The sequence below is a fragment of the Leptosomus discolor genome, chromosome 18, assembly GCF_034619465.1.
Source record: "Leptosomus discolor isolate bLepDis1 chromosome 18, bLepDis1.hap2, whole genome shotgun sequence".
In the NCBI taxonomy this organism is placed as follows: domain Eukaryota; kingdom Metazoa; phylum Chordata; class Aves; order Leptosomiformes; family Leptosomidae; genus Leptosomus; species Leptosomus discolor.
In genome coordinates this window covers 9,438,292-9,464,596 of record NC_141408.1, presented here as the reverse complement: position 1 = coordinate 9,464,596, position 26,305 = coordinate 9,438,292, and the positions used below count along the sequence as shown (strand labels likewise).

Sequence of the window (26,305 nt, the reverse complement as noted above, 5' to 3'; positions counted from 1 at the left end):
ATTTTAATGCTTTTTGCAGTTTAGCCACTTAGCCGGGGCTTGCTTTTTTCCGGTTTAGCCAGCTAGGCAGGTTGCTCAGAGAGGTTGTCGTGACTCCTTCCTTGGAGATACTCAAAAGCCATCTGGACGTGGTTCTGGGCAACCAGCTCCAGGTTGCCCTGGTTGAGTAGGGGGGCTGGACAAGATGACCTCCAGAGATCCTTTCCAACCCTGACCCTTCTCTGATTCTGTCACTTCTGACTAACAGCCCTGCTCTCTGTTCAGTAGTGTATAAACTCCCTGAGCAATTTACAGTCCAGAGGAGATAGAGCACTGAATACGTTTACATTACCTACCTTGTTCTGCTGATGATTTGCTCCATGATAAAACGAGCTGCTTTATCTTCTCTGGCTCATAATTAAGAGCTGTCCTTTCTCATGTTCTCGTGATTAAGCCGTGCTGTGTGGTAACTGGTCAGATAATGCAGGCTGCAGGTACAGTTTGCTTTCCTTTAGACCCCAGTCTGTAAGCAGCAGGTAGCCTTTTGTGAAGTCAGTCACTGAACAAGAACCATTGGAGAGGTGTTGCTCAAATACGGTGCGGTGCCCAGAGTCGCTCTGCACAAAGCCAGCAGCACCCGTCTTTGGGGTTTGGTCTGCTCTGCAAGAACGGCACCCTGGGAAGGTGATGTGCAGCTGTCTGAGTGGGTCTGCACCAGCTTCCCAGCGCGTACTCACTCTAGCTTTGCTCAGCCTGAGCCAAACTTCTGTTGAACCATTGCCTCTGGTGGTCCTGGTGGTCCCATGTGTGGATGGTCCATAAGTGGAGCCATGCATGGAGCCTGCTTCGGGCCGATGTTGCACCTGAGGTAGTAAGCAGTGGGAAAAGGGGCGGGAAGGCTCAGGTGTTTGAGATTGCGGGGAACAGCTCAGGCCTAGTTTAGGCAGCCTCAGCTGATGGTGCAAAGCTGAGTGTGTCCATGTGCTCTTTTCCCCAGCCCTGTAGGAAGATTTCCTTAGGTGAGGCCTGTGCTGATAGTTAATTAGCTTTGGATCTGGCTTAAAGAAATGGCACATCCTTAAAGCCGAGGCATAAGGAGTGAAATCCCCAGGTGCAGTAGTGTGCGGTATTGCCTGGGTGAAGCGCGGAGCCGGATGACTCGCTGCGAGGACGCGGGGGCACGTGTGTGCTGGGCTAATGCTTCTCTTGCAGGAGCTGTTTTACTGAGCCTTCTGATCCCCCAGCTGAGGGAGGGATGGCCATCGCTAACTGGAAGAGATGACTGCAAAGGATTTCTTCATTGATAAAGAAAAATCCTTGTAACTTGTCTTAAATGATGTGATTTAGGGAAATGTATATAAATCACAAGGAAATGTAAACCGAATTTGCATAATGTGCATTGTTTACACTGAAGAAGCTATGACAAAAGACAAAGTATTGGGCAATATGAATGACTGATGTTGTTTTTCTTACGATGTGGTGGTACCTCAAGTCAATCTGGTTGGAGCGAACTATTCATAACTAAAATAAGAATTTAATAGGCTTTAGCCAGAATCTATATGCTATTAAAATAGAATAATCCTAATGCTCTCCCATATTGACAACAGATTCTGGTAACATCTGTAATCCTGCTGCAAGCTGAGCTTTGTGACTGGCCTTTTTTTCTTATGGCTTCACTTAATTTCTATTCTATTCTCTCTTAAATAGAAAGATTTCAGGGCTTTTGTCTTCTGTGCTTTGAAAAAAATACTTCTGTTTTGAGAAGACAAATGAGATAACCCTGTTTACTGGGTTTTGGATACATTTAGTGTTTGGCTCTGTTAGCAACTGCCCCAAAGCATAATCCTACAGGGAAGGTGGGGGTTAAGGCAGATAAACGTTGGGAATACCTCAGTATTTTTACAGTCTTGTCTGCAGTTCCAAAGGCATTGCGTAGTAGCTGTGTTCAAAGATCCTTGGCTGCACAATTTTATATTTATGGAACATTGCTGCATCATCAAAACCAGCCTTATTTGGAACTTGAGTTTTTAAATTAGACACGTTTCTGTTAACTATTTTGATACAAAGAGTAGGTGAATGGCTGTAATTCTCACAAGTGTATGCTTACAAGTCTTTTTTTTTTTTTTTTTTTGCTATTTTCCAAGAATTTCCTATCGAGGCTGTTTTGATAAGCAGCAGGAGTTCGGGGTTATGTGGTGGCCACTGGGTGTCACTGTTCCTCCACTACAGTGTTTTGTAACGTTATGGTTCGAGTTCGTATTTTGCTGCTGTTTGATTGTCAGGGGAGCATTCCTTCAGGCTGTAATCCTACAGAAAGGGATACATCAAGTAGAAGGATACTTCCATTTAAGGAATAAGAGAAGTGGATACTTCCTTCAAAGGCCTGAGAAGTATATAGGAAGGAGCCTTTAAATAGTATGATGTAAGACTAGTACTTACAAAAATACTGTCGTGTAAATTAATTGAGTCCCCAGGGCTATCAGACAAGTTCTGACAAGGAATTATATTTAAGAATATTTGTATTTTAGATTGGGCACCGGCTGGTGTCTCTGGAGGTATAGGAATCTGTCTGTGTAATTACCACCTTCAGTGTGGGTTTTACATAACAGTTGCACGAAAAAAAGTCTGGCCTTGCAAAAATACTTGGTATTTTCTCAAGTGTGAAGGTACACTTCTAAGAGAAACAGGTGTTTGTTTGGCTTTTTTTACCCACGTGGCTTTCATGAGGTTTGAATGAAGCACTGACCTACCTGTTGTTTTGGAGCTAATTTAGTGGTCCACCCTTGCATTGCTTATTACAGGCTTCCCTCCTCCTGTGAAGATGATTTTGAGCTGCTGCTCCTTAGAGTGGTTACAGATCAATGCTATAGTTAAGCTACAGACACGTGTAAGTGGTTGTGATCTTATACTTACAGCATACAGGAAACGTGATAGTAATCATAAAACTATTATGTTTTTCATAATGGGTGAACAAAGGTGAACCTAAGTAGGGAAACAGAGAACACATATTTTAGGAAATGTGCTTGTTTCTGTCTTTTTAGGATGCCGTGTTCCTCATGCTTCCTCTTGCCTTCTGTTCAAGCAGGTTCCGGTCATGACTTTTCCTGCTATGAATTACTGTGCTTCTTCATATATAATCTATAATTATAGAATAATTATAGTTATTATGAATATATTTGATAATATTATTAAATGAAAATTATTTATTTGACTTTAAATTTCACTTAGGAGTTTGACTTCTGTCTTCCCAGATTTAAGGTTTCCACGGAACATGTCTCTCCTGTCAGAAGAAACTTAGCGCCATCAGACACATTTTCATCGGTAAAATAAGTACCGAGCAACTGCAAGATTTGTTCTTGTTCCCCCCAATAGAAGCCTCAAAAGGCAAGAGGATCACATGTTGCTTTTGAAAATTTAGACAGGTGAAATTACATTACTTCTTTTATTCTCCCTGCATCCTGCTTTGGATGGCTTCCTCCTGAGTCCTAACAGCTATCAGGATTTAAAATTTTGGTGGCAAGATGCTTGTTAAGCACCATAACCAGCTCAGCTGGCTGGTGCGCAGCAGTGACGTAATCCCCTTACCGGCCTTGGAACGCTGTCACTGTCAAGTGCACATTTGGGCAGAACTTGTATTTTTTTCCTACCTTGCTTCTCCCTTCTCTGAAATGGAAGTGCAAGTGTTTGCCCTAGTGTACTCTCCGCGAAAATACATGCGCATGTGTGTGCGCATACCAATGTTTCTGTGTTCCCCCAGCAGCTCCATGTTTCTGTTTTGCTGTGGTGACCTCTCAGCTGGCAGCGATTCCTTTCCCAGCAAGCTGCACATTCTCCTTCCTCTGTGTAAGTTATTAAAACCAGATGCGCAGAAAGAACTCTGTTATGATGCACTTTTGTGGGCTGATTTCTTTCCTTGGCTAGAGTGGTGGGCTGCCTCCCATGAAAGCTGGGGGAAAAGCCCAAGAGGATTTAAACCCATAAGTCTGAGCTTAACTCCTGGGCCTGAATCTATGTCCATTGATATCACAGTAAATTAAGTGTAGCACAACTAAAGCAAAGTGAATTGAATCAGTGCAAGTCTGGAATGAGGGATAGGAGAGACGAGATCTGGTCTTGCATTTATCTGCATATGTTTGTTCTTTATAGGCTATTCTGTGGGTCCTAATAAATCATTAATCCTGGAAAGAATAAGTAGCTTTGTGTTGTTCCTCGATTTGCTTAATTTTGAAACACAGGAATCTGAGAATTAAGCTTGTGATCTCTTGCAAAACCATGGAAGAGGAAAAGGCACTCTGCCATTTAACGGGTGTATATATAGGAAGGTCGTCTCACAGCCTGCTTCTACTCAAAGTAGAAGCCATCTGGGAATGTTTCTGTGGGTGACAACCACATCATTCTGCAGTCCTGTCAGATGGGGATTGTTTTAGGCTCTCTTTTGGCTTGCGGTGGGTTTGAAAAAAGAAAGCCGTAGCCAGAGTTCAGTGTGTCATGATGTGACACCCCTTCTCAATGTTTTTGGACCAGTGGTTAACTAAACTTTTGAGGTTTCTTGTGGAACGTGCCCCTGCTCTCAAGCTGTTGATTAGAAGAACTCTTTACCGTTTTTCTTGTTAACAAGATTCTCTAGCTGAGCTCTAGATCACCTAAATGGCTTTGTAAGCCATCAGTCCTCTACAGAGTACAGATGAGAGTCACTCTGCAGCAACATTGTGCTGGGGAAGGCTGTTGAGACTGTGGGTGCTGAATGTCATCCTGCACTGTGGGAAATAATGATCACGCTGCCTCCTTGGGCCTCAGTTCTGTTAGGAGTGGGAGGGAAAAACTGACACTTGGTGTGGGCTGATGGCTGATGTCCTCTGTTTCCCAGGGGTTCTGTTTTGTGAGTGACAGGGGAAGCGGTGTTGATGTGCATACGTGGTCTCAACGACAATCAATTGTAGGGATGGCCAGTCCGTGCTCCCAGAAGCAGCCTCTCCAAGACTTGCACTCCTTTGGAGAACCAATCCATTAAGAAATGGACATTAGTGTCAAATTAAATAATCAGTGGCCTAAGTGTTTTGGAATTGGGGCTGCTTTGTGCAGTCTCCTGTGCTTGTGATGAGCGGCTGGCGCTGTACATTGTAGGGTAACTTTCTGGCTAGTTCATTGTCTCATACGGTTTGTGCTGCCTCATAACTGGGGTGTGTGAAGTTGTGTGAAAACTGGCTTCCCACAGAAACAGTTGACCTCAGATGTTTCGATGCATACTTGCTTGTCCTGGGGCTAACAGAGGGAGCCTTGTGACAAACTTCACGACTAAACCACGGGCTGTAGGGCTGTCAGGGGCGAATCAGCCACCTCCCTTGAGATCTGAGCGGGCTGTTGTTGAAAGCCACGAGATGTTGCCTCTATACGTGCAGGCAGGGGTTAAGCATTATGAATTTGCAATAGCCAGGCAGCTTTCCCATATAAGAGCACTGCACTCATTGGCTCTCTCTTTTACTGAGAAATCTATCTAGTCATTTCCTGTGTAAGCCCTTCTTCACTTTGCAAAAAGCTATACAGTTGAGTAAACAACAGTAATCTGTGGTTATTCCTTCTCACAGACAGCTTGGATTCTCTCATGGACCACCACCAACTAGGAGTTCAACATTGTGCCGTTAATAGACTGCTAATATGAGCATGGTCTTCTCTGCAGAAGAGGACTCTCACCCATGGATGTAAATAATTTGGGGTCTGCTTTCATGCTTGTTAACGCTTGCTGGTATTTGACTTGGTTTCGACTGAGAGATTATTTACCCTCTGAAGGATCCGTTGGGACTCAGTTCTTGGGTGGAGCTTGCAGCAACTTGGGGTAAGTGCTGTGCTCTTCCTCTTTTGACAGCAGGGCTTTTTTTGTGCTGCGCTACTCAAAATGGCTTGGTAAAGTCACAGAAAGAAACAACTCACTTCTTGAGTAGAGGAAGTGAATGCTGAGCTGGCAAACAGAGAGTGCTCTCTGTGTTTCCTAGGGACGCACGAAGTGGATGTATATATTATAGGGTCCCTTTTTATAGGACCATTTTGCTCTTGCTTTTAAACCAGACGGTCTGTCTGTACAAAACTGATAATAAATAACTCTCTCGAGCGCTGTGGAGAGATGGAAACTGCAGCTGAGAAGTGATTTTGGGGAAAGGAAGACAGAAAAGCACAAGCAAACTATTATGGAAGTACAAATAGCCCTCTAAAGGATCGGCAAATGTACCAGTAAGTGTTTTGGGGGAGGAAGTAAGTCTGAAATGGGATTACAGGATGTATGCCTGTGTGTGCGGAGGAATGTTTGTCATTAGAGTGCAGACTAAACTGAATGGCTGAATTATCATAATGGTTGTTCTTGAAATCAGCCCTTGGATTTCTTGCTGTGAGCTGCCTAAAGATGTTTTGTGGCTGTTTTCTGCCTAGAACTGTGTTCCTCCGCATCCTAATCTAAACCAGAATGCTTATGCTGTGTCAATTTACCTCTTTGCTGGTACAGGCTATGGAGTCTGGCTGTAGTCCCAGCAAGGGAGATTTCTCTTCAGAGAAAACGTGTTAACCATTTGGAGGGAGTACACGTGAATGAGACGGAGTTATTGAAAAAGCTCTGCTTCAGGTTGGTAATCATGGATGTTTCCTTGCTGCCTCAAAATCTGTGTGTAACATACACTGACTACAGATAGCTTGTGCTAGGTGTAGATCTGAGATGTATCCAGATATATATGAAGAGATGTCTCAAAAGAGCAACAAAAGGAGTACAGGACATACTAGCTGAGAGAAGTGGGCTGGCTGGGTGCTCTGATGAATACTGGTGCTCTCTGTACAGCAGATCTGGATCCAGCTTTGCTCTGGGGAGAGCTCTGCTCTGTTCAGGCTCTGAGGGCTATGAGTGTCCACATGGCAGCTGGGCTGTGTGTTTGCCTGGGCTGTGGAGCTGGATGTTCAAAGCCTGTGCTCGTGTGGATAGCCAACAGCTCCAAACAGTGGGGAGATCCTGCTCATTTTGCCTCAGGATGAAATGTGAGAAATTGGTGCATGTGTTTTCCTTCTAGAAATAGCTTAATGTTTACAACAGAGAACATGAACAAACTTATCACACTGTCCAAAGAAGGCCTACAGTTAGTCTTATCTTTTTGGCCACTTGGTGACTAGCCTGTGTTTGCTGCACTGAGACAAGAACAATGATCGTAGTCTCCTGAAGATGCACTTTCTTTGCCTTTTATGTAAGGAACCTGTGCTGCTGCCAACAGGTGAGGTCATCTCACAAAGGGGGTTCAGATGTTCTGCAGACAAGTTGCTTGTATTTCATGAACTGCTTTTGGACAACTTCTCCAGTGGTACCCTGTTTAAGGCCCTGATCCTTTATTCAAATACTCCTACTGTGCAGAGTTTTACTGAATATCTCTCTCAAGGGACCCATAGTCAAGTGTAGGAATGCTGGACCTGGAAACATGCTTTCGTCTCTGTGCCGCAGCGAAGACGTTCTAGGTTTGTGAACAAATTGTGTTAATTCTCCCTTTCCCTTGCAGGTTTAGTCTCCCAGTGAGGAACATCTTTGGAGATCTGCAAGACCATCTCTACTAGAAATGGATAACTTCACAAATGGGCAGCCAGGCCCAGGTCAGAGGAACAGGTTGATAGGATTGCTAGAAACAGATGACAGTATCCAGGAAGATAAACCTGCATCTAGTAAAAAGGAAGAAAGATCAGGACATGGAAAGAAAGGAGAGCCACGACCCTTGGAGACACCTTATCAGAAGGAGAGCAGTGACTTTTCTCCTAAAGTCAAGATTAATCTGAACTATCGGCCAGGACTCGTCAGCAAGTGAGTAACTGTTGGGTATTCGACAAGGGTGCGATCCCTGTTGGTCTGTACAGCCCTACCCTGCTGGTAGGGGCCTGCAGACTTTACCCAGCCTAATCTGAAAGTGGCAATGTAGGAATAGTACAGGCATCTGGTGGGAGGTAATTAATAGCAGAAAGAGGATGTATTAGCTCTTTCCTTCTGCGCTTGGAAGGTGTGTGCATGGTGTGCGTGGTGGTGTCTTTTGGGTGTATCTGGACTAGCACTAAATAAGCCAAGCTGGGTGTCAGAGCCACTTAGCATGGAGCCCTATACAACTGAACTGTTCTTGCCAGGGAGGGATGTAAACCAGCTCTCCGAGTGCTTCACAGCATGTGATGGGACTGACTCTGGTCCTGCAGCTATCTTCGGCTTCTCTGTCTTTGTGCTCTGGATGTGTTCCAGGGTTTCACATCAGACTGGATCTGGGAAGAGCTCCAGCTGATGGAAAGAGCAGCCACTTAAGAGAATTCTGGGAAATAACTGTCTCTATTTTTCCCTTGACTCAAAAATAAAATACTTGTTTTTTCTGATAAACTTTTCTGCCTCCTTCCTTTCTTACACCGTCCCACTAGAACTTGTTGCACACACTTGTCTTCTGCTCTCCAGAACTTCTTAATGCTTTGCATTTCTTCCGTAGCCAAAAGGACCCACATCGCTTTGACAGAGACAGGCTTTTCAGCGCAGTCTCAAGGGGCAGCCCCGAGGCACTGGATGGTTTACTGGAGTACTTAAGGAGGACCTCCAAATTCCTCACCAATTCTGAATACACAGGTAGATTCCTGCTCAGTACTCTGTAAACAGGGTTAGCAGAGGGCATCACCTGTTAGAGAGGGGAACCTGCTTGTGGTTCTTTGCTTTCTCCAGCCCTCTGTCCATTCTTTTATTTTCCTAATGTCTACCTAAGGATGGAGAATGCCATTGGTTATATATACCTTAAAGCTTTTGCCTCTGCTGCAGCCTGAAAATACTGAGAAAGGCCTTTAAAATAACTATTGTATTTGGTCCGACAGTGACAGTTAAGTTCTGAATCAAGTAACGCAGATGTGTGCAAAGTACATGCAGAACCCATTCAATACTCTCTTTCTACTAGATGCAAAGACTGGGAAGACCTGCTTAATGAAAGCCCTCTTGAACTTAAAAAATGGAAAGAATGACACAATCCCACTTTTGCTGGAAATAGACCAGAAGACGCAGAATCCCAGGCCACTTGTCAATGTGGCGTGCTCTGACTGTTACTACAGAGGTAAGGTTTCTGTTCTGATGCTGCGTCAGAGCAGCTTCCCCATCAGACAGGTGAGGTGTGCAGATACAAGGAAAAAGAGGGAACTGGAGCTTATGCAGCCCTGCAGTTCCAGAGTTCTGGTACAGTTACAGTAACAGCCTACTCACCTTTCATTTCTGGTGCTGGTGCTGCATCTTCTTCAGCCTTGAATTATACACTTTTGCAACTTTGTTCTTGGTGTATGAAACAGAAATGATGCATGTTTAATATGAGAGGATTTGCTTGGGAAAGCTTAAAAAGCATATCTACAAGTGAAAAAGAATGAGTTCTGCAGTTTGGGTTATTCTTTTAATAGCATGCAGCGCAGTCATGTACTTGATTGTCTTTATCCTCTGATAGCTTCTTGGGATCTTAGTGCCAGGCAGGGGTAACTGCTTGGTCTTGTGTTGAATTTCTGATAGTCTTGAGGCTTGTCTTCTGACTCAGTGTTTGCAACGTGCTTTTCCAATGAACGTTGTGGAGAGTCATCAATTGCCACCCACCCCTTGCTCAACACTGAGACTGCAGGATTGCTGTGCAGAACATACAGTGACTGTTAAAACAGGGCTTTGCTGAAGGGTCCTTTGCCTGTTCCCTCTGATAGTGGCACTGAGTGATAGGTTTTGCCTGTTTCCTTAGGCCAGACAGCACTCCACATTGCCATAGAGAAAAGGAACCTAGATTTAGTGAAACTTCTAGTAGAGAATGGAGCTGATGTCCATGCCAGAGCCCATGGTGAATTCTTCAGGAAAAAGAAAGAAGGAGTTTACTTTTATTTTGGTGAGTCAGTGTGGAACACGTTCCTTCACTTTTTTGGTTGTCTTACTGTATGCAATGCCACTAATTCTTAGTTGGGTTTGCCCCTCTGTGCGTGGGTTGCCATCTCCACTGTCCTGTAATCAAGCTCTTGACTTATTTGAATGGCGGAATCCTTTTACAGACTTGTTTTACGTATTTAATCCCATCTGAGGGGCTTCAAACAGAGACAAATACTTGGTTAGTTTAGAAAATTAGGGGCTCTGTGAAAGTGTTTCAGGTGCCCCCAGAAATAAGGGCTAATTGTTTATTGCAAAACGCTTTCTGAATCTAGAGACACTGAGAAAGAACTTGTTCTGTGTTCCAGTGGTAAAACTATAGGCTAAATATATTTTCCTTTAATTGCCTTTTTTTTCCCCCTTTAATTCTTTTTCACTCCTTTCTGCTTCCCTTTCAAATACTGTCCTAATCTCTTCAGGTGAACTTCCCCTCTCCTTGGCTGCTTGTACCAACCAGCTTGAGGTGGTGGAATATCTTCTAAACAATCCTCACCAGAAAGCCAGGCTCCAGGAGCAGGATACACAGGGCAACACAGTCCTGCATGCCCTGGTGATGATTGCAGATGACACTGAGGAGAACACCAAGTTTGTGAGCACAACATATGTCGAGATCTTGAAGGCAGGTGTGAAGGTTGACCCAACGTGTAAACTGGAAGAGATAGTGAATTATGATGGATTAAATCCTCTGCAGCTTGCTGCCAGGACAGGCAAAGTAGAGGTAAAGACAACCAGAGGGAATTCCTGGGGTTGCTGAGAAACAAGAAAGACTGTAGCATATATCCTCAGCATAGCAGTGGAGTTTGATGCACTTGCAACTTGCACAGCAGCAGTGCCACAGGAGACGACAAAGGAGGCCTCCTCCAGGCCAATGCAGTTAGTGTCCCACAGAGTCTCAGCTTGCTGCTGCTGCTCTCTGTACCAGACAAGACAACTGGTCTGGACCAAAATTGGTGCTACTCCCGGAAGAGCTGATACAAGATGTAGTTAGATTGCCTGCTTTTAGCCAGATTGTCTGGTGCTTGGATATATCAAAGTGTGTAATGCGGAAAGCGAGGTGTCCTGTCTTTGAAGGTGATTTGGATATACTTGTGTCATTCTGCACCTGTCACATACACATTTTTCTGGTATGCATCTGGTTCCTCTTCAGATCTTCAGGCACATCATCCAAAGAGAGATCAAAGACCCGTTGTACAGGCACCTGTCACGCAAGTTCACTGAATGGACCTATGGACCCATCCATGTGTCTCTCTATGACTTGTCCTCTATAGACAGCTTTGAGGAAAACTCTGTGCTGGAGATCCTGGCATACAGCAGTGACACGCCGGTGAGTGCTTTTCCTAAAAGTCAAAGACAGCAACATTTTTCTGCCTTTCTATAGTGTATAATTATGCAAGTCATTTCAAGTTAATGGGGTGTTTCACATGATCATTTTTCTGGAAAAGAAACACATGATGTAAGTATTTGCATATTTTATTATTTATAGTCTGCTTGGCAGGCCTCTGATAATCTGTAATATGAGAGAAATTTTTGATCCTTTGGTTGTGCTAAGCCTGGGCATGTCCAAATGCCTTGATGAAGCCAAGAAGATGTAACTTCTTATGGGATGGTTGATTTCTTTCACACTGAAAGCTTGACTGAATAAACCCTTGGTGATATCCTACTTGGAGCCACTGAACTCCAGCCCTGAAAAAGACAGTCGTCTGGTGAATTTGTATTCCTGTTGACACATGGGTACATTGTTTGTTTTTCCATAGAATCGGTACAAGATGGTGGTTTTAGAGCCACTGAACAAACTGCTTCAGCAAAAATGGGAAACGTTTGCTTCCAAGAGATTCTACTTCAGTTTTCTTTCATACTTGTCATTCATGATCATCTTTACAGCTATTGCCTACTATCAACCCTCACGGGTAAAGGTAGGTCCGGTCTTCTTTTCTCTGGAAATGCCTGAATGGATGGAGCTGAGTTTAAAAGGTGCAAGGTGGTTATCATCACTACCACTGACTGTCTTCAGTGGTTTGGGTTTTTTTTTGTTTTCATCTTGCAGCCTTCATTTCCGGTGGAGTTCACAGCTGGAGGCTTCCTGTGGGTGTCTGGACTGATCATTATCTTGCTAGGAGGCATTTATCTAATCTTTGCTCAGGTATGGGGATCTCTTGTCTAGTTTCATTGTAAGGAGGAAAAAAAAGGAAAATATCACTGACGTGGAGGTGACAGATTCAGTTCTGCTGGCATCAGGATGTGCATGAGTGGATTGCAGGAGGGAATCCTGCTCTGAGACACTTACAGTGTCAGTGCAATCTAGCAGTGACAGGGGTAGCACAAGCCAGGTTGTTGGGCAAGAGGAAGAATACGTTCACAACAGCAAATAATTATGAGAGACTTCTGTGATTTATGGTACTAAAATGCATCCTTGGCATTTAATGCAGTCTATTAATAAAGACATTGGGCTGAGCCATGATTCAGCCCTTGTTTATCCTTGCCCTTTTTAAATACGGCCTTTTTTTTCGTCTTGGAAGGACGACTAGCTGAAATTTGGGATCTTGAAAATGCAGCCATGAAGAGGAGCTTATGGAGCAAACCTTTCCCCTGAGCAGTAGGCTATGCTGGGCAGGAACCACTCTCTAGCATGCCCTGGTTTTTTGATGAATGGCTACCATTGGTTTTTTTCTATTAGAGTCTGTACTTGCGGAGGAGACGCCAGTCCCTGAAGACTATGTGTTCTGACAGCTGCATTGAGATCTTGATGTATGTCTCTTGAGGTTTTTTGCACAATGAAAGCATGGGTGAAACTGGTTCTCTGCTGTGTGCAGCTAAGTTGCCCTAACATTTCTAAAGAGATGGTGAGCAGGAAAGATTGCTTCTCTGCCACTGTCCCCTCTTTTCATCCCTTCTCTGCTTGCTTCTCCTACCTGCTGCATCTGGTCATAACCCTTTGTTGTAGTGGGCTTGGCTGGGTATGGTCTGTCCTTGGATTTGTAGTGGAACACAGTGAAGGTCAGACCCTCAAATATTCCACACTTAAGAGCATATACTTATTAGAAAAAGAGCTCAGTTTTTTTCTTAATCATACTGTCACTATGGCTCAGAATTGGTTAAAAAGAAAATAACTTCTCCGTGTTCTGAGGAAAATATGTACAGATGCATGTGTGTCCGTGTATGTGTGCATGTGTTTAAATTTTTTTCCATTTAATATCAGTTATGTGAGTTGAGTTACATTGAGCAGTTCAGAGTTTCCATACCATGAGATTAACTAGTTCATAACAAAACTGCAACAATTTGTGGGTCTGGTTGTAACAGGATTTGCTTATATAAACTGTGTGTCTGATTAACTGCTGCTTTATATGCTCCATATAGCCTCATAAAATGTGTTTGCTTTTCCTTGTAAAACAGAACACATCTGCAAATGGGCCCTTCTATTGAGGTAAGTCACTGTGTCACTCATTTGATTTCTCTCTAGCTTCATCCAGGCTTTCTCACTGCTGCTGTCAGCAGTCCTGTATGGTGCAAGTTCAGAAAACTACGTGGCGGTGATGGTGTTCTCCCTGCTTTTGGGATGGGTGAACATGCTGTATTACACTCGGGGCTTTCAACGCACTGGGATCTACAGTGTCATGATACAGAAGGTCAGTACTTGGAAAAAACTTTGTATGAAAAGCTTTTGGATGTGAGGAACTAATAGAAGACCTGCAATTACTTTTCTTCTCTCAGGACATGAAAACCATAAACAGAATTGATGTACTGACTATGGAAGTAAATATATTGCAGAAGGAGGTTAGATCAGTGTCTTCAAGGAAGTACAATTGCAACAAACCACTAGATCTTTGAACATAGAAGTGACAGCAGCTGATACCTGTTTGTCATAAAACAACTCAAAACTAGCAGTCAAAACCAGTGCAAATTCCCTGGAACTGTTATGCTTGGGCTGAGAACTGTTTCCAGGTCCATAGAGGAGTCTGGGACTAGAAAGGCAAGGCAAAGCAGAGGTGAAATGAGGTGCCAGGGAAGAATTCTGATCACCACTTGTGTGAAGCCCAGTGGAGATGGAAAAGAAAGAGATGTGTGTGTTGAAACAATTTGGAAACAGCCATACTGGGGAACTGACATGATATTTTTTTGCTTTAAAGAACCTATTCATACAAACATAACAAATGAGTTCATGTAGTACTCTGAGATTAAGCTACCAATGATGTTACTTACCTGAGGAAGTAATTTAACATGTATTAGTAGTTTCTTAAACTGGATAAAAGCATTTTCCAACTTGCTTTTACTGTTGTTACTGGGGGTTCGTTTATGATGTGTGAGAACAGGAGATCATCCTGGTGATTTTATGTGAGATAAAGAATGGCATTTCCTCCTGATTTGTGTTTCAGACTATCCTGAGAGATTTGCTGCGTTTCCTCTTGGTTTATATGATCTTCCTCTTTGGCTTTGCTGCAGGTGAGGACTTAACTCAGCATTATGTTGTAGGCTGGCCTGTAAGAAGTAAATTTTTCTGAGGAGGATTCAAATTCTGTTTTTCTCATAGCTCTGGTTACGCTGATGGGGGATGCTCCTTCGGTCTCTCAGAACAAGTCTCTCGCTCAGCTGGAGAGCGCTGGGAGCCATGCTATGTATGGTGGGCTGCTTAGTGTCTCCCTGGAGCTCTTCAAGATCACCATTGGGATGGGGGACCTGGATTTCCAGGAACATGCCAGATTCAGATACTTCGTCATGCTCCTGCTGCTTCTCTTTGTGATCCTCACTTACATTCTTTTGCTCAACATGCTGATTGCGCTCATGAGTGAGACTGTCACAGATATTTCTGGTTATAGCAAAAGCGTCTGGAAGCTGCAGGTGAGGCATGGTGCTGCACAGCAGTTATGTTGTGGCCCGGACTCCTACTTGAGTCCCATAACATCAGAGATGACAGTGCCTGTCTTTGTCCTAAGCCTCAGATATAAACTTCTCTTTTACATAAATTTGCCACTCTAGGGGGTAAATCCTAACATCATTTTTAGAGGTATTTAAAACTCATGCTGTTTGCATGGCTACCAGCCAGTCCAGATCCACGTGCATAAGTAACTTGAGAGAGTAAGTAACTGACTGGTACTGTTAAGCTAAGGATGACTTTGGGATTGGGTTCCAAAATTATTTTCTAAGTCAAAGTAATTGCTGATTAGGGAAGATTTAATTGAAAAGGGGGTCTGGGCTCTGTACGCCCTGTTTTCTCTCTGACATGGACTTCTTCTTTCAGAGGGCTATTGCTATTCTGGAAATAGAGAAGGCCTGGCTGTGGCGCCAAGGTGGGAAGAGGAGATCTGGCTGCTTCGTGTCGGTGGGCCTCAATAAGAAAGATGAGAGGTGGTGTTTCAGGTAAGACAGATGTACCATTACCCTTTACACTCCAGGCTAGTAATGGCTTCCCATGATTCATAAGCTGGTAACCCTGAACCACCACAGGGAATTTCAGCCCTGACTCAACAGAGTGACTCAACCACATGTTCCCTGGTACATGCAAATTGGTTGGTGATCGCAGTGCGGAAAGTCTGAGAGCCAGTTGAGCCACCAGCATTGTCACCAAGACATGCTTCCATCAAAAGATGTCCCGTTTAACCCACATCTGTGCAGGTGGTTATGGTGGCAGGGTGTCTGCAATGGTGCTTTCTTTGCCGCTGCAAGTATAGCTGTGCCCAGAGCAGGCTGTGGTGGGAGGGGTGGAGGCTGGTGGCCCCTTTACTCAGGAACTTGAGTACAACACGAGGGGGCAGCACTCTTCCTCGCATATAGGGGCTGGGAGAGCAGAGGAACCTGTCTCCACCCAGCGAACAGCACTGCAGGCAGCACGTCTGTAACTCCAAGGTGTTACGAAGCAGGTGTAGAAAGCAGAACTTAAGAGTTTCCTTTGTATTGAGTATGTTCCCTGGGAGGAACTGGAGTATTTTAAAACAAACAATGCAGACCAGCACACAATATGCAAGGGGAGAAGATATTTACCTCTTGGAGCTTAGACTACTGAAGATCTTTACTCAAAGAAAAGCTCTGTAGGCTGTTGTTGCTATGGCCAAACTATTAGGTTTGTGTTAGCAGTATGAGCTGGGTTGGGATGCTGCAGGACCATGAGATCTGGATTGAAATGGTGTGCTCCATGCCTCAGTGTCTGTTGCATTTTGTTTTTCCAGAGTAGAGGAAATTAAATGGGCAAATTGGGCAAAGGACATGGGAGTTCTTAAGGAAGACCCTGGAAACACCAGTGACTCAGAAATAAATCCAGAAGGTAAATTAAATCATGAAGAAAGGTCTTCAGTATCCTTTTAGCTTCCTGCTCAGCAACTACTCTTAGCATGTTATTATGTTTTTGGTAACAGAAATTTTAGGCAGGCCAGCTTGCTCACGAAATTTCTTCCACACAGCATCCCTCAAAAGTAGCAGCATCACTTGTGAGCTGAGAAAATAAAGAATTAGAATGGGTATGGATGTGGGCAGAGTTTGGGAGCAAATAGTGAGAATGAAGGAGATGCCATTCCTCCTTAACCTCTGGTAGAAATGGGCAGGAAACACTGAGGCTACTCTTCCCTTTGACTCAGTAGCCCAAATGTGTGGTGATTTTTCTAGGAAAGGTAAAATTTAGGCCCACTCATACTGCAAGTATTAAAATCATTAGGCTTTAAAGCACAGATCAGGGCATTAACACTGGCAAGTTGTCAGATTCTGCCTAAGATAATCATCTTTGCTTCACTTGTTACACCTCGGAAGCAACTCTGTGTGGAAAATGAAGAGCTGTTACTTTCTCTGGAAACATTTTGTTCAGCCTGGCAGAGGTTGGGCAGAAGCTCCACTGGATTTAAACATGGCCTCCCCTTCTTCCAGCATAGGTTCTTCTTAGATGCCAGTTTTCTAGGAGTGGGGAGATTGCAACACTTAAAATACTACCTGTTATATGTTGGGTTTTCCCTAAACCTGCACTCTTCTAAAAGCTGGATCCCTTTGTCAGCTTCCTGCTGACAAAGGGCTGCTGTTTTTATGTCTCCTGCTATAGAGACAAGATCGTGGAAACGGATGCCACAGAAACAACCGAAAACAGCTGTTGCAGAGGAGCAGTCGCTATTGCAGCCCCAGCTATCAGCAACTGAGATGATGCCTCTAGAGGGACAAAGCAGAAATCTTTAGCAGGTTTTCTGGATTGCAACCTTGCTTCCATCTTCAAAGTAGTTCTTCCTATAGTGGCTGGAAGAATTGAAGGCATTATCAGTATTAAAGTGCATTTCATCAAAGACTGTGGTTCAGCCTGTGGCTTTAAATATTTTCATGCACTTTAATCATTAATTTCCTCTGAAGAAACTATTTTGACTTTGCCTGATACTTTCTTATTACTATGTCTAAAGGTAGAAGAGTAAGAGCAAGATCACAGGGGCAGTGGGCAGTGGTCTTTGGGAAGGCGGTGCTTTCTGAGCTGTATAGAAATAATGCTGTTTGCCATAGAGAAGCAAAGGATGGAGTGACCTATCTAAGAAGGGGTTGACTGTTATTCTTTTGTCACAAGAGACTGCACTGAAGTACTTTGGAATAAAGAGTCTTGTAGAGGCATAAAAAGTTGCTAAGGATGGAGTTGGCGTCTGTGCAAAATACTGTCGGTGTGAGACATGAGTGGACAAATACAGTCTTCAGTCATCAAGAGCCATGCTGAGTCTTTGTGTCAGCACCCGGAATGCTCACTGTTTAGCCCATAGCAGAATTCCCATTTTACAGTATTATAATGAAATGGTTTGCACGATGTGCACATTTGCTTAAAAGCACAAAAGTAATGTGGATTTTCTGGACCTGTAACTTCACATGGTGAATTTCTGAAGCATCTGTCTTTCACAGGTTGCTTTGTCTCTGTAGAAAACAGCAGCAGAATCCTGCATGTGGCTTCTGAGAGACAGATGGGCCAAAATGCATCGTGTGGTTAGCATTTCCTGTCAGTCTTAGTGGGCATCCTGTTGCTGTAAATGATTACAAAAACCTCATTGCTTTTTGTGTTGTGCACACTGCCTCATGCAGGATGGGAAGCATACTTCAAACTCTGTGGAAAAGAGATAAAAATGAGCTGTTTCACTTTCAGCCTATATTTAAAAATAACAACATGTATTTCTGTAAACTGTCAATATAGCAAGTTTACTTAACTGAAAATGTTCATCCTTGGATGTATTTTCAGAGCTTCAGCCTCTCTCAAAAAGGAAGAGAAGATGTGATCAGTGTGGACTGTAAGGCCTTATCAAATTCCTGATTACCATTTCACCCAGTACTGTGCTGACCTCACTGCCATGCGAGTTAACTCTTATTTTTCATGCCCTCATGTCAGTTTATACAGCCACATCTGAAAATGTGGTAGCTGATGTTGCATTGGATGCGTCTTTCATACAGGGTATGGCTACTGATAACCCTGAAAAAGCTGCAGACTACAAAAGTTGGCAGCACCCCTCCTTCAGTAAGATAAACCATGCACTAAAGATCTCCTGTCTTTCATTTCTACTCTGAGCAAGTGAAGCTAGGAGGTTTGTCTTTTGGAGGCAATCATCTTAATCCTGTTGCTTACTGCGTGCGTGTGACTGGCAGCAAAAGCATTGCTTTTTAAACTTCCTCCCTGTCACTTCAATAAGTTCTTCCCCTGTGCTGGGCAATTCCCTCTGCTGCTTCACTGCATTGGGTCTCTGAATTGTAACTAACTTTTCTCACTCCAGCTTCTGCTGTTTTCTTGCTTTGTGAAGCCTTCAGCTGCTTTTTCCATCTATGGCTTTGTCCTAAGTGTTCCCAAGATTTGGCAAGGTGCTCATATTGCACAAAAGGATCATCTGGCATATGGTAATCTATTGCTGTGCTTGATGCTTTGCCATGGTAGGACACTTTGAGATTCTCAAGAAATGCAGAATCAGATCTGCCATCCCTGCCTGGAGTCTTAATAAACAATAAAAGAGAAATCTTGCTTACTGGTAGTGTTTTTGATAGCTGTGGGCTGTGACAGCTTGCATTCAAGATAACCTGCCTCTTCAGCCATTCCTTAAACCTGCTTCTCTTTAAATCCCTTTCTTGAGCTTGCAGTCTTAGTTTTTCTATTCATCTGCATCAAGAATGTTCATAAACATCTAATGTCTGCTGTGAAACAGGGCCTTGACATCCTTGTGCTTCACCATCACGCCACAGACCACCATTCCCAGCCCTCTCAGGGGTGATGGACAGCAGACAGGGACAGGCACATGCAGCAAACAGATATGTCACGTTGGTCAGAATATTTAGCAGTGCCTAGGCTGTTGTACAGTTCTTTGATGTGCTATGGAAAAAAGGAGATTGTGGAGGAGTTACAACCCCTCTGCGGTAAGAGGTGAGTCAGCACTATTGAGATTAATATCAGTAACTTCCCAGTTTTCTTAATCCACAAGGCTCGTCTTTGCTTTCACCATCTGAACCACTTCCCATTTTGGTCACATCACGAACAGGAAGGCTGTCTGGGGTTTGTTTTGTGGAACGTCTGCAGTTCCTTGCAAGAGGAAGGACTTACAAGCTGGTTCATGGCTTTGAAGGCCCAACAGGATTTTGGGATCCACTCTTAATAGAGCATAATGTTTTGTCAGGAAACACTTTAGTCATTTACACAAGAAATTATCAACAGATGAATTGTCCTCTCCCTTCTGTGACAGGTCTCTTACCTCTTGTGACAGGTAAACCCACCTGCATGTGAACCCATCCCTATGCAAATGGGGAGACTTTGCAGGGCTCTCCAGAAACATTTCAAACATCAGTGAAGGAGTAGCTGCAGTTTCTCTCCTCTGTCTGCTCTGTGGGAGCCATGGAGACTATGAAGTCCCAGCCATGCCATGAAGAAAAGACACCCGCAGCTCTCTTTATTTTCCATGCTCAGGAAATGGGTTATGGATGCTCAGACCCTCCCCTGTGTGATTTGGTTAAAGTTGCTTGGCTCCTGGCAGGGTTGGGAGATGAATGCAGACCTTGTTGCTTCCAAACTCCTCCACCTCTACTGGGGCACATTTTGCCTGGTCGTTGCTCCCTGTGGCCTCTCTACTAGGCTCCAAATGCTTCCCACTGCTCAACGATCTATCTCGCTGCTTATCTGTGTAATTTTCTTAAAAGAAACGTCACATCTGGTTTGTATGGTTCCCAGTTCCTCATAAGGCCATTTTCCTCAGGGGTATAGGTGGAAGCAAGACTTTCTTGTTCCTCAAATGCTTTGCACATTTTATTTTATTGTTGGTTTTTTCCCCTATTTTTTTTTAAAGCGTGTTCTGAAGCCGAAGCCAGTATGGGGAGGTGTATCTGCATCTCAGTTGATTCCCTCTCTCTTCATCTCATCGTGACCCCACTTGCAACTGAGCATACTTTCCGTTGCCTCTGTAGCTAGCAAAAGGAGTCTTTGAAACGTGACAAGCAGAAGGGCTCAGACACAGAACAGATGCTTTATGTAAGTCTACATAGGCTGCAAAGAGCTATTTCTGAAGCGATGCAGCTGGCAGATTTTTCAGCTGGGCTGTTCTTGTGGCTAGCTATCAGTTGTGTTCTTCTTTGCTGTATTTAAGAAATTTCATTTGTTGCTCTGGGACTAAAATGAAGATAAAATTAATTAAAAAAAAAAAAAAAGGAGAACATAGAAAAGAACATTTTAAAAGCAAACTGCTCTACTTGGCAACCTCACATCTGCTTCAGCAGCATGAATAGAAGTGGGGCCAGACAGGACCAGGCAAAGCCTCAGAAAGGTGTGGCTGCGGCTGCCTCACGGCTGGCACCTCACTGTTACTAAAAATCTGAGCGCAAAGAGTGCTTTCTTCGCTGCCTCTTTTGATGTAATCTTTTTTTTTTTTTTCAGTTTGGATTTGTGATATGTGGAGTGCTACAGCATTTCTGGACTGTGAATGTCTGCATGAATGTCAAATGTTAATCACAGGGAGCTCTTAGAGGAAGAGAGTTGGAGGTAGCTAGAAAGTGTAATTTGTTGCACTCTTTCCTGAGAATGCTTAGAAAATTTACACTTTCTGGGCAGAGAGAACCATGTCTCTGGAATGGCTTTCGCCCCCTGCCACCTTCCAGAAGGATTTGCTATGCAGTTAACTCTTCTGATTGCTCAGCATTTGCTGTTTCAGCTCATTTAGCACTTGTAATAACAACACACTGCATCTGAATAATACTTGCAGTACTCTGATAGGACGAACTACTGGGGAGTAGCTCTGTGCTAGTCTGGTCCAGACTAGGGTCAACAGTACAGAGAAACAAGGGATCAATAGAAACTAAAGAATTGTTGTTAGAAGGGAGAAGAGACATGCAGAATCTCTTATCGTATCCTGGTCATCCTGCCATAAAATGTCAACGATTCTGACACCAATAATATACAAAATAAAAGGGGAACACCAAGTGCTCTGTGTGTGTGTGTATGTGTGTGTGCATGAGGATGAAGGGGGAACCTCTTGCATTAAAAAATTACTGCAAGTGGCATCTGAGAGCCGACATCTCTCTTGAATCCCTGCTGTGAGTTCACTGGAGTCAACCTGTTTGCACATTTCCATGTGATGTGGCATGTCCACATAGCAAGCATGAAAGGACAAGGTGGACAGTACAAACATAGACCCTAGTGGCTTTTCCAGACAGATCCTGGGGTTCCAGGTATACTAAAGGTGCTGATGGACAGAAATGAAGACACTGCTAAAAATTACCTTTTTATAACATAAATTTACCTTTTAGTAGGTCTTTTCATCTGCAGTTTTATTGAGATGTCACTAGTGTACGCCTTGAAACCTCAGTTAGGAAATCCACAATAGAGTCACTTTGTCTCAGCAAGCACAATGAGACATGCAGGTCTGGAGAATCATCAGAGGAAGAGAGCAGCATTTGCCTGGTATCTCCAGTCCTCCTCCTTCCCTCACCTCAAAGCTGGGAATAATGAGATTGCTCCTGTATCTACTCTTCCTAATGAGTGAGTCTTATCGCTATATTTATTTTACATATATTAGCAAAGAAAAGTCTTAGTCTGGAAACAAAGTGATTTCTGGAGATTCAGATTGGTCACTTAATGTGAGCCAATAAAATGATTCTTACGTAGAAAGTTCAGGATGTTTGGGCTTGTATGGAAAGTCCTTAGTTTGCGATGTGCTTTTCTGCTATTTCAGAGAAATCGATACGTTTGGGTGGAGAGAGTTTTATAGTTCATCCTGAGTTGGAGAAAATGGCTGCCAGGTGAAATTATGTGCAAAATACAAATACAAAGCTAACAAGCCACGTTTGGTCTTTTATATTTCTTTATTTGTCTGTTTGCTTATAGTTTAGTAGGTGAAGGTAGAATGTAGGCGAGATTTTTTTATATTCTTCCCTTTCTAGTGTCATTTTATATACACCTTGGATTAAGCACCGTGCACTTTCAGAGATATATTCCCGAAAGTTTTTGGCTTGTTCATCTCCTTAACAAGAGCTCTAGAACATGCAGGATTTTTTAAACAAAAATTCAGAAGCCCTCTATTTGGGAGTAAGTTTGTGTAAAGAAAAGCATTGGTATGAATTAGAAGGAACATTTCCTGAATCAGGGTCTGTATCCATGTCACTGTGTCCTGTAGCCCTGTGGGGATACTTCTGCCATGAATTAGTCTTTAGCTGCTTGTCTCAGGGAGGATAACATCCTTACACCACTACTCCATCAGCTCAAGCAATGGACACCTGCCTGGGGATGTCACAGGCCCCTCTTCTAACCACTCCACAAATAAATGCTAGTTTGATTCTATGTCTGGTTCCCTTTTCAAAAGACTCAATACTGTGTATATCCACTCCGTCTTATGGAAAGAATATTATCCTTTAAGTATGGATTTCATGCGCTGATCAGATTCACAAACTTCCTGGCAAGCTTTACGCTTCCAATGTGTTTGGGAAAAAATTGTTCTTAATTTTATTATTTTAATGAGATGCCTGTCAAAGTCCTCTGGAGCTTGTTTTCCTGTGATTTTAGATCTAACATCAAGATTTATGCTGTACAGTTTTCCTTATTTGGGTTTGACTTTACATGTTGTATGATGAGGTATTATTTCTGCTAATATCTTTGTTCTCACATTTGTCATTATGCTAGGTAACTCCCAGCTTTGTAAACATATGTCCTGAATGGATATGCCCACAGAAGTTGCTAATATTTTTTTCAAATCTTGACATTTCTTGATTTGGCTCATGCAAATTTAAGGTGGAATCATTGGTGGAGGCTTCTATCCTTGTGCGCTTCTGTAGATGTTTTCTATCGCTCTTCTCTAGTAACCTTTTCTTTGGCATTTGTGGGTTTTACTGATGAAAGTGTCAGTGCAGAAAAATGTAGTTGTCTGACCTTGTGGGTCTCAGTTACATTCTTAGAATGAATCTAACAGATGTGTGCTGAACATCTAAACTCTGCTGATAATTTGTTTGTATAGTTGGCTAATTGGCAACACACATCTTTTGGGTTTTCTCAGTTTAAGTACAACGCGCTTAATTGCAATAACTAAAATGCTAAAACTCCTTGAGTCATCTGTGTTGGAAACCCCTGTGAGCAGAGAGTCAGGAGCAAAAGGTCCAAATAACTCAGCTTTGCAGGATGGCAGCAGCAGAACTACGCGCAGAGCTGAGGAGCCTCTGGTTCCCAGGCCAAATGCCGTATGAGCACAGGAGTGAGGTTAGCTGCCTGGCCATCGCTCCTTTTTCTGGCCTGCTTGAGAATTGGCCCTTACTTCAAAGACAGTTGAACCTTCCAGGGACCTCGTTCCAGCATATCTGAAATTCTGGTTTTGTTTTAAAGGGAGTTTGCTGGAAGCCTTTGTGAACGTGTGGTATTGTTAAGCTGAGACTCTTACAGTGGAAACGTACACAGATGCCCAGGAGCATCTCTGAGTTAATGTAGGTGTTTTAACTGGTAAAGTGGGATTTGCAAAGCGAGTAGTTCAGGATGGTCTGCCTGCGCTCTGAAAGGGCTGCATGCTGTATGCCTGAAGTAAGGGACATTGCAGGAAGCAGAAGCAAAGACTAAAATTTTATGCTATTTGCAAGTTTCATGTCATTGCTCCAATTGCGGTACTTCACCTGTGCTTTTGTCGCCAGGCTGGAAATGACATGGAATTGATTGCATGAGCTCAGCTTCAGCTCTGAGTAAAATTAGAACCAGGAAAGACTCCAGATGGACACAGGGACAGAATTTGACCTCTCGCTGGTACGTAAGAGGTTATATTAAAAATGCTAGACTGTTTAAATGCAGGCTTGACCTACAGCTTCTGCAGTTGGAGCCTGGGCATTCAGAGCAAGGATTTCAGGCTGGAGTAATTTGTAAAATGCAGATTTTGTGCTTTTCTTTTGTTTCTGGTTTCAAAGAGAGGGACAGAGTTTGTGATCGGAGTCACTTGGGCTTGTTCCTGAGATTAGTGTGAAGGTTTCAAACTTGTGTGATTGACAGAGGTTTGGTGATACAGTACAGCTCAGTGCTTGAATTTTCAGCATTTATCACTGTAGCTTGCCTTTCATGCATCCTACTTGGTGACATTTTTAGTCTGTCACTTAGATTCAAGTATATTTATCTTCCCAGCATGTGCATTTACTAAAGTGTTAACACACTTACAGAAATCAAGAGCTGAGGTGTGAACAGCAATAAGGGTTGGCTTGCCACAGAGTCTTCCAGCTAAAACACCGATATTGCCCCCTTTTTTTGGGCTGCCTTGCAAGAAGGAAGTGCATTCATAAAAAAAAAAAAAAAAAAAAAAAAAAAAAAAAAAAGTTGCTTTTAGGATGCCAGTTCAGTTACAGCTCTGTGACTAATGGGTAGAAGTTTTTATTTTTTGATGGCTGTTTTATATCTATTTTGAGAAGTTACTGGACTTTAACAGAACTGCACCCTCAGCAGAATATCCATCGCACTTGGCATCAATTTGCTCCCTTGCTGCCAAGCTTTGAGCTTTTCGTTAACATCCCACAAAATCTATGTTCTCCTTTTCTTACCAGGTTTATGACAATGCTGTTCTTGTGGGGAACAATCCCTGCTGCTACCTAAACTGCTTATTCTTTAATCTAATGGGTTTCAGTGTCCTCGTCTGTTGAATATCAATGTTACAAGAAGTAACAAGTGGTGCCACCCTGAAGTGTCACACGACTTGCACAAACCCTGGAGTTTTGTTTCCTCACCTGCCTAAATGCAGGACTGTGAGCTTCAGCTAGCAGGAATATTTTGTGATATCTGAGGTAGACTTTCATAACAGAACAACAGGACTTGCATTACTTTATTTTTCATTAGGCTGGGCAAGAAAATCTTTTGTTAATCTAAATCAGTGAAATCTCCATAGCTTGGCATCTTCCTTCCGCCAAGTGCCTCTGCTCTCACAGTGGGCAGGGTTCATGGATAGCTGGCTCAAGAGCCTGTTAGCTATGACTCTGCAGGTCACAGTCTGTGCTCATTTATTTATTTGTTTTCAGTGGTCAAGTCCTTGAGGAGCTTTAATGTTGACACTGGCAAGACCTGGATCACACCACACACAGCCTCTTTGTTGTGGCCCACAGTTCTTCAGCACTCGGATGGGAACACAACCATGTAAGGAACAGAAGAAAGACAAACACACCCAGACTTCCCAGGTCTTTAGGGATGCGTGTGGCCTGAGGCTGTGTAGCTTCTCACTTTCTACAACTGCTAGCACAGGCTCCTCTGCCTGGGACCCAGAATTGTTCCTCGGTTCTCAGGGGCTGATGAGTGGTGTTAGAGCCTCATCAGTGGGAGGTGTACATTGTCAGCCTGTGAGTCTTCATGGTGCTTCTCCCCGCACTGGCAGCTAGATCGTGGCACTGTACAGAGGGGATGTCTGCTCATTTAACCAAATGGCAGAAACAAGCAGCTGGGGTTTTGCAGTACTTCCTGGCGTACTGCATCATTTCTGGGGCTGCAGCAGTCACAGCACCCACCAGCTGTCAAGAGTTCTGTTGTGAGCTTGATCTGAAGACCATAAAGAGTTGAAAACTGCTGTATTTTGACTATTGGGTCTGTAGGGGAAAAGAAATGGGTGGCTAGGCCGGTGAACAGAAGCCAACCACAAGTGGTTGCTATAGAGATAACCTATATTACACTGAGCAGATTGCTCAGGCTGTGTAGCGTATTTTAAGTTTCGGAGTAAAAAAACTTTGCTGCCCCCTGAGCAGAAATTGTCTGACTCAGACAACAGTCTCCGTTTCATACAGCAATGCTGCCTATTCCTAGTGCGGGGGTTGGACTTTCTCTCTGTGCCTCTGGCCTCCCTTTATCTCCAGTATTTTATGGGCAAGTCACTTCAAGACCTCTTCCTTGGTCTGGGATAGCTCTCCTGAATTCATGGCTCAGATAATGGGAAGGATGCTGGTTTGTAGGAGAAAATCAATGTTTTCCTCTGACTGGCTGATTCGGCTCCAACCTATACTGGAGTCCACTTAATTAAG

The 26,305-nt window shown here is 43.5% G+C and overlaps 2 protein-coding genes across 2 annotated transcripts in view; both read left to right on the top strand.

The window, feature by feature from the left end:
• Positions 1-5,792: 5,792 nt before the first annotated feature.
• On the top strand, positions 5,793-17,546 carry LOC104340658 (transient receptor potential cation channel subfamily V member 2). Its single transcript, XM_009953626.2, has 17 exons — positions 5,793-5,812; positions 6,473-6,589; positions 7,503-7,798; positions 8,457-8,590; positions 8,910-9,062; positions 9,720-9,860; positions 10,315-10,613; positions 11,043-11,219; positions 11,650-11,808; positions 11,940-12,035; positions 12,570-12,640; positions 13,353-13,518; positions 14,266-14,332; positions 14,421-14,728; positions 15,129-15,247; positions 16,054-16,148; positions 16,911-17,546. The coding sequence occupies exons 3-17, from the start codon at positions 7,560-7,562 to the stop codon at positions 17,039-17,041; spliced, it is 2,355 nt and encodes a 784-aa protein (XP_009951928.2). The 5' UTR covers positions 5,793-5,812; positions 6,473-6,589; positions 7,503-7,559; the 3' UTR covers positions 17,042-17,546.
• A 4,160-nt stretch (positions 17,547-21,706) lies between these two features.
• Positions 21,707-26,305, top strand: part of ITGAE (integrin subunit alpha E) — a 30,025-nt gene continuing 25,426 nt past the window's right edge. The window contains exons 1-2 of the mRNA XM_086475419.1: positions 21,707-21,830; positions 25,319-25,433. Of these exons, the coding sequence (XP_086331545.1) occupies positions 21,707-21,830; positions 25,319-25,433 (239 nt within the window). The remainder of the gene's footprint in view (positions 21,831-25,318; positions 25,434-26,305) is intronic.

Bases quoted from the DNA above. Each gene is read 5' to 3' on its own strand.
- LOC104340658 (XM_009953626.2), top strand. From the start codon at position 7,560: ATGGATAACTTCACAAATGGGCAGCCAGGCCCAGGTCAGAGGAACAGG. The intron at 10,614-11,042 runs GTAAAGACAACC...GTTCCTCTTCAG, and splicing joins CCAGGACAGGCAAAGTAGAG to ATCTTCAGGCACATCATCCA. The intron at 14,333-14,420 runs GTGAGGACTTAA...TTTTTCTCATAG, and splicing joins CCTCTTTGGCTTTGCTGCAG to CTCTGGTTACGCTGATGGGG.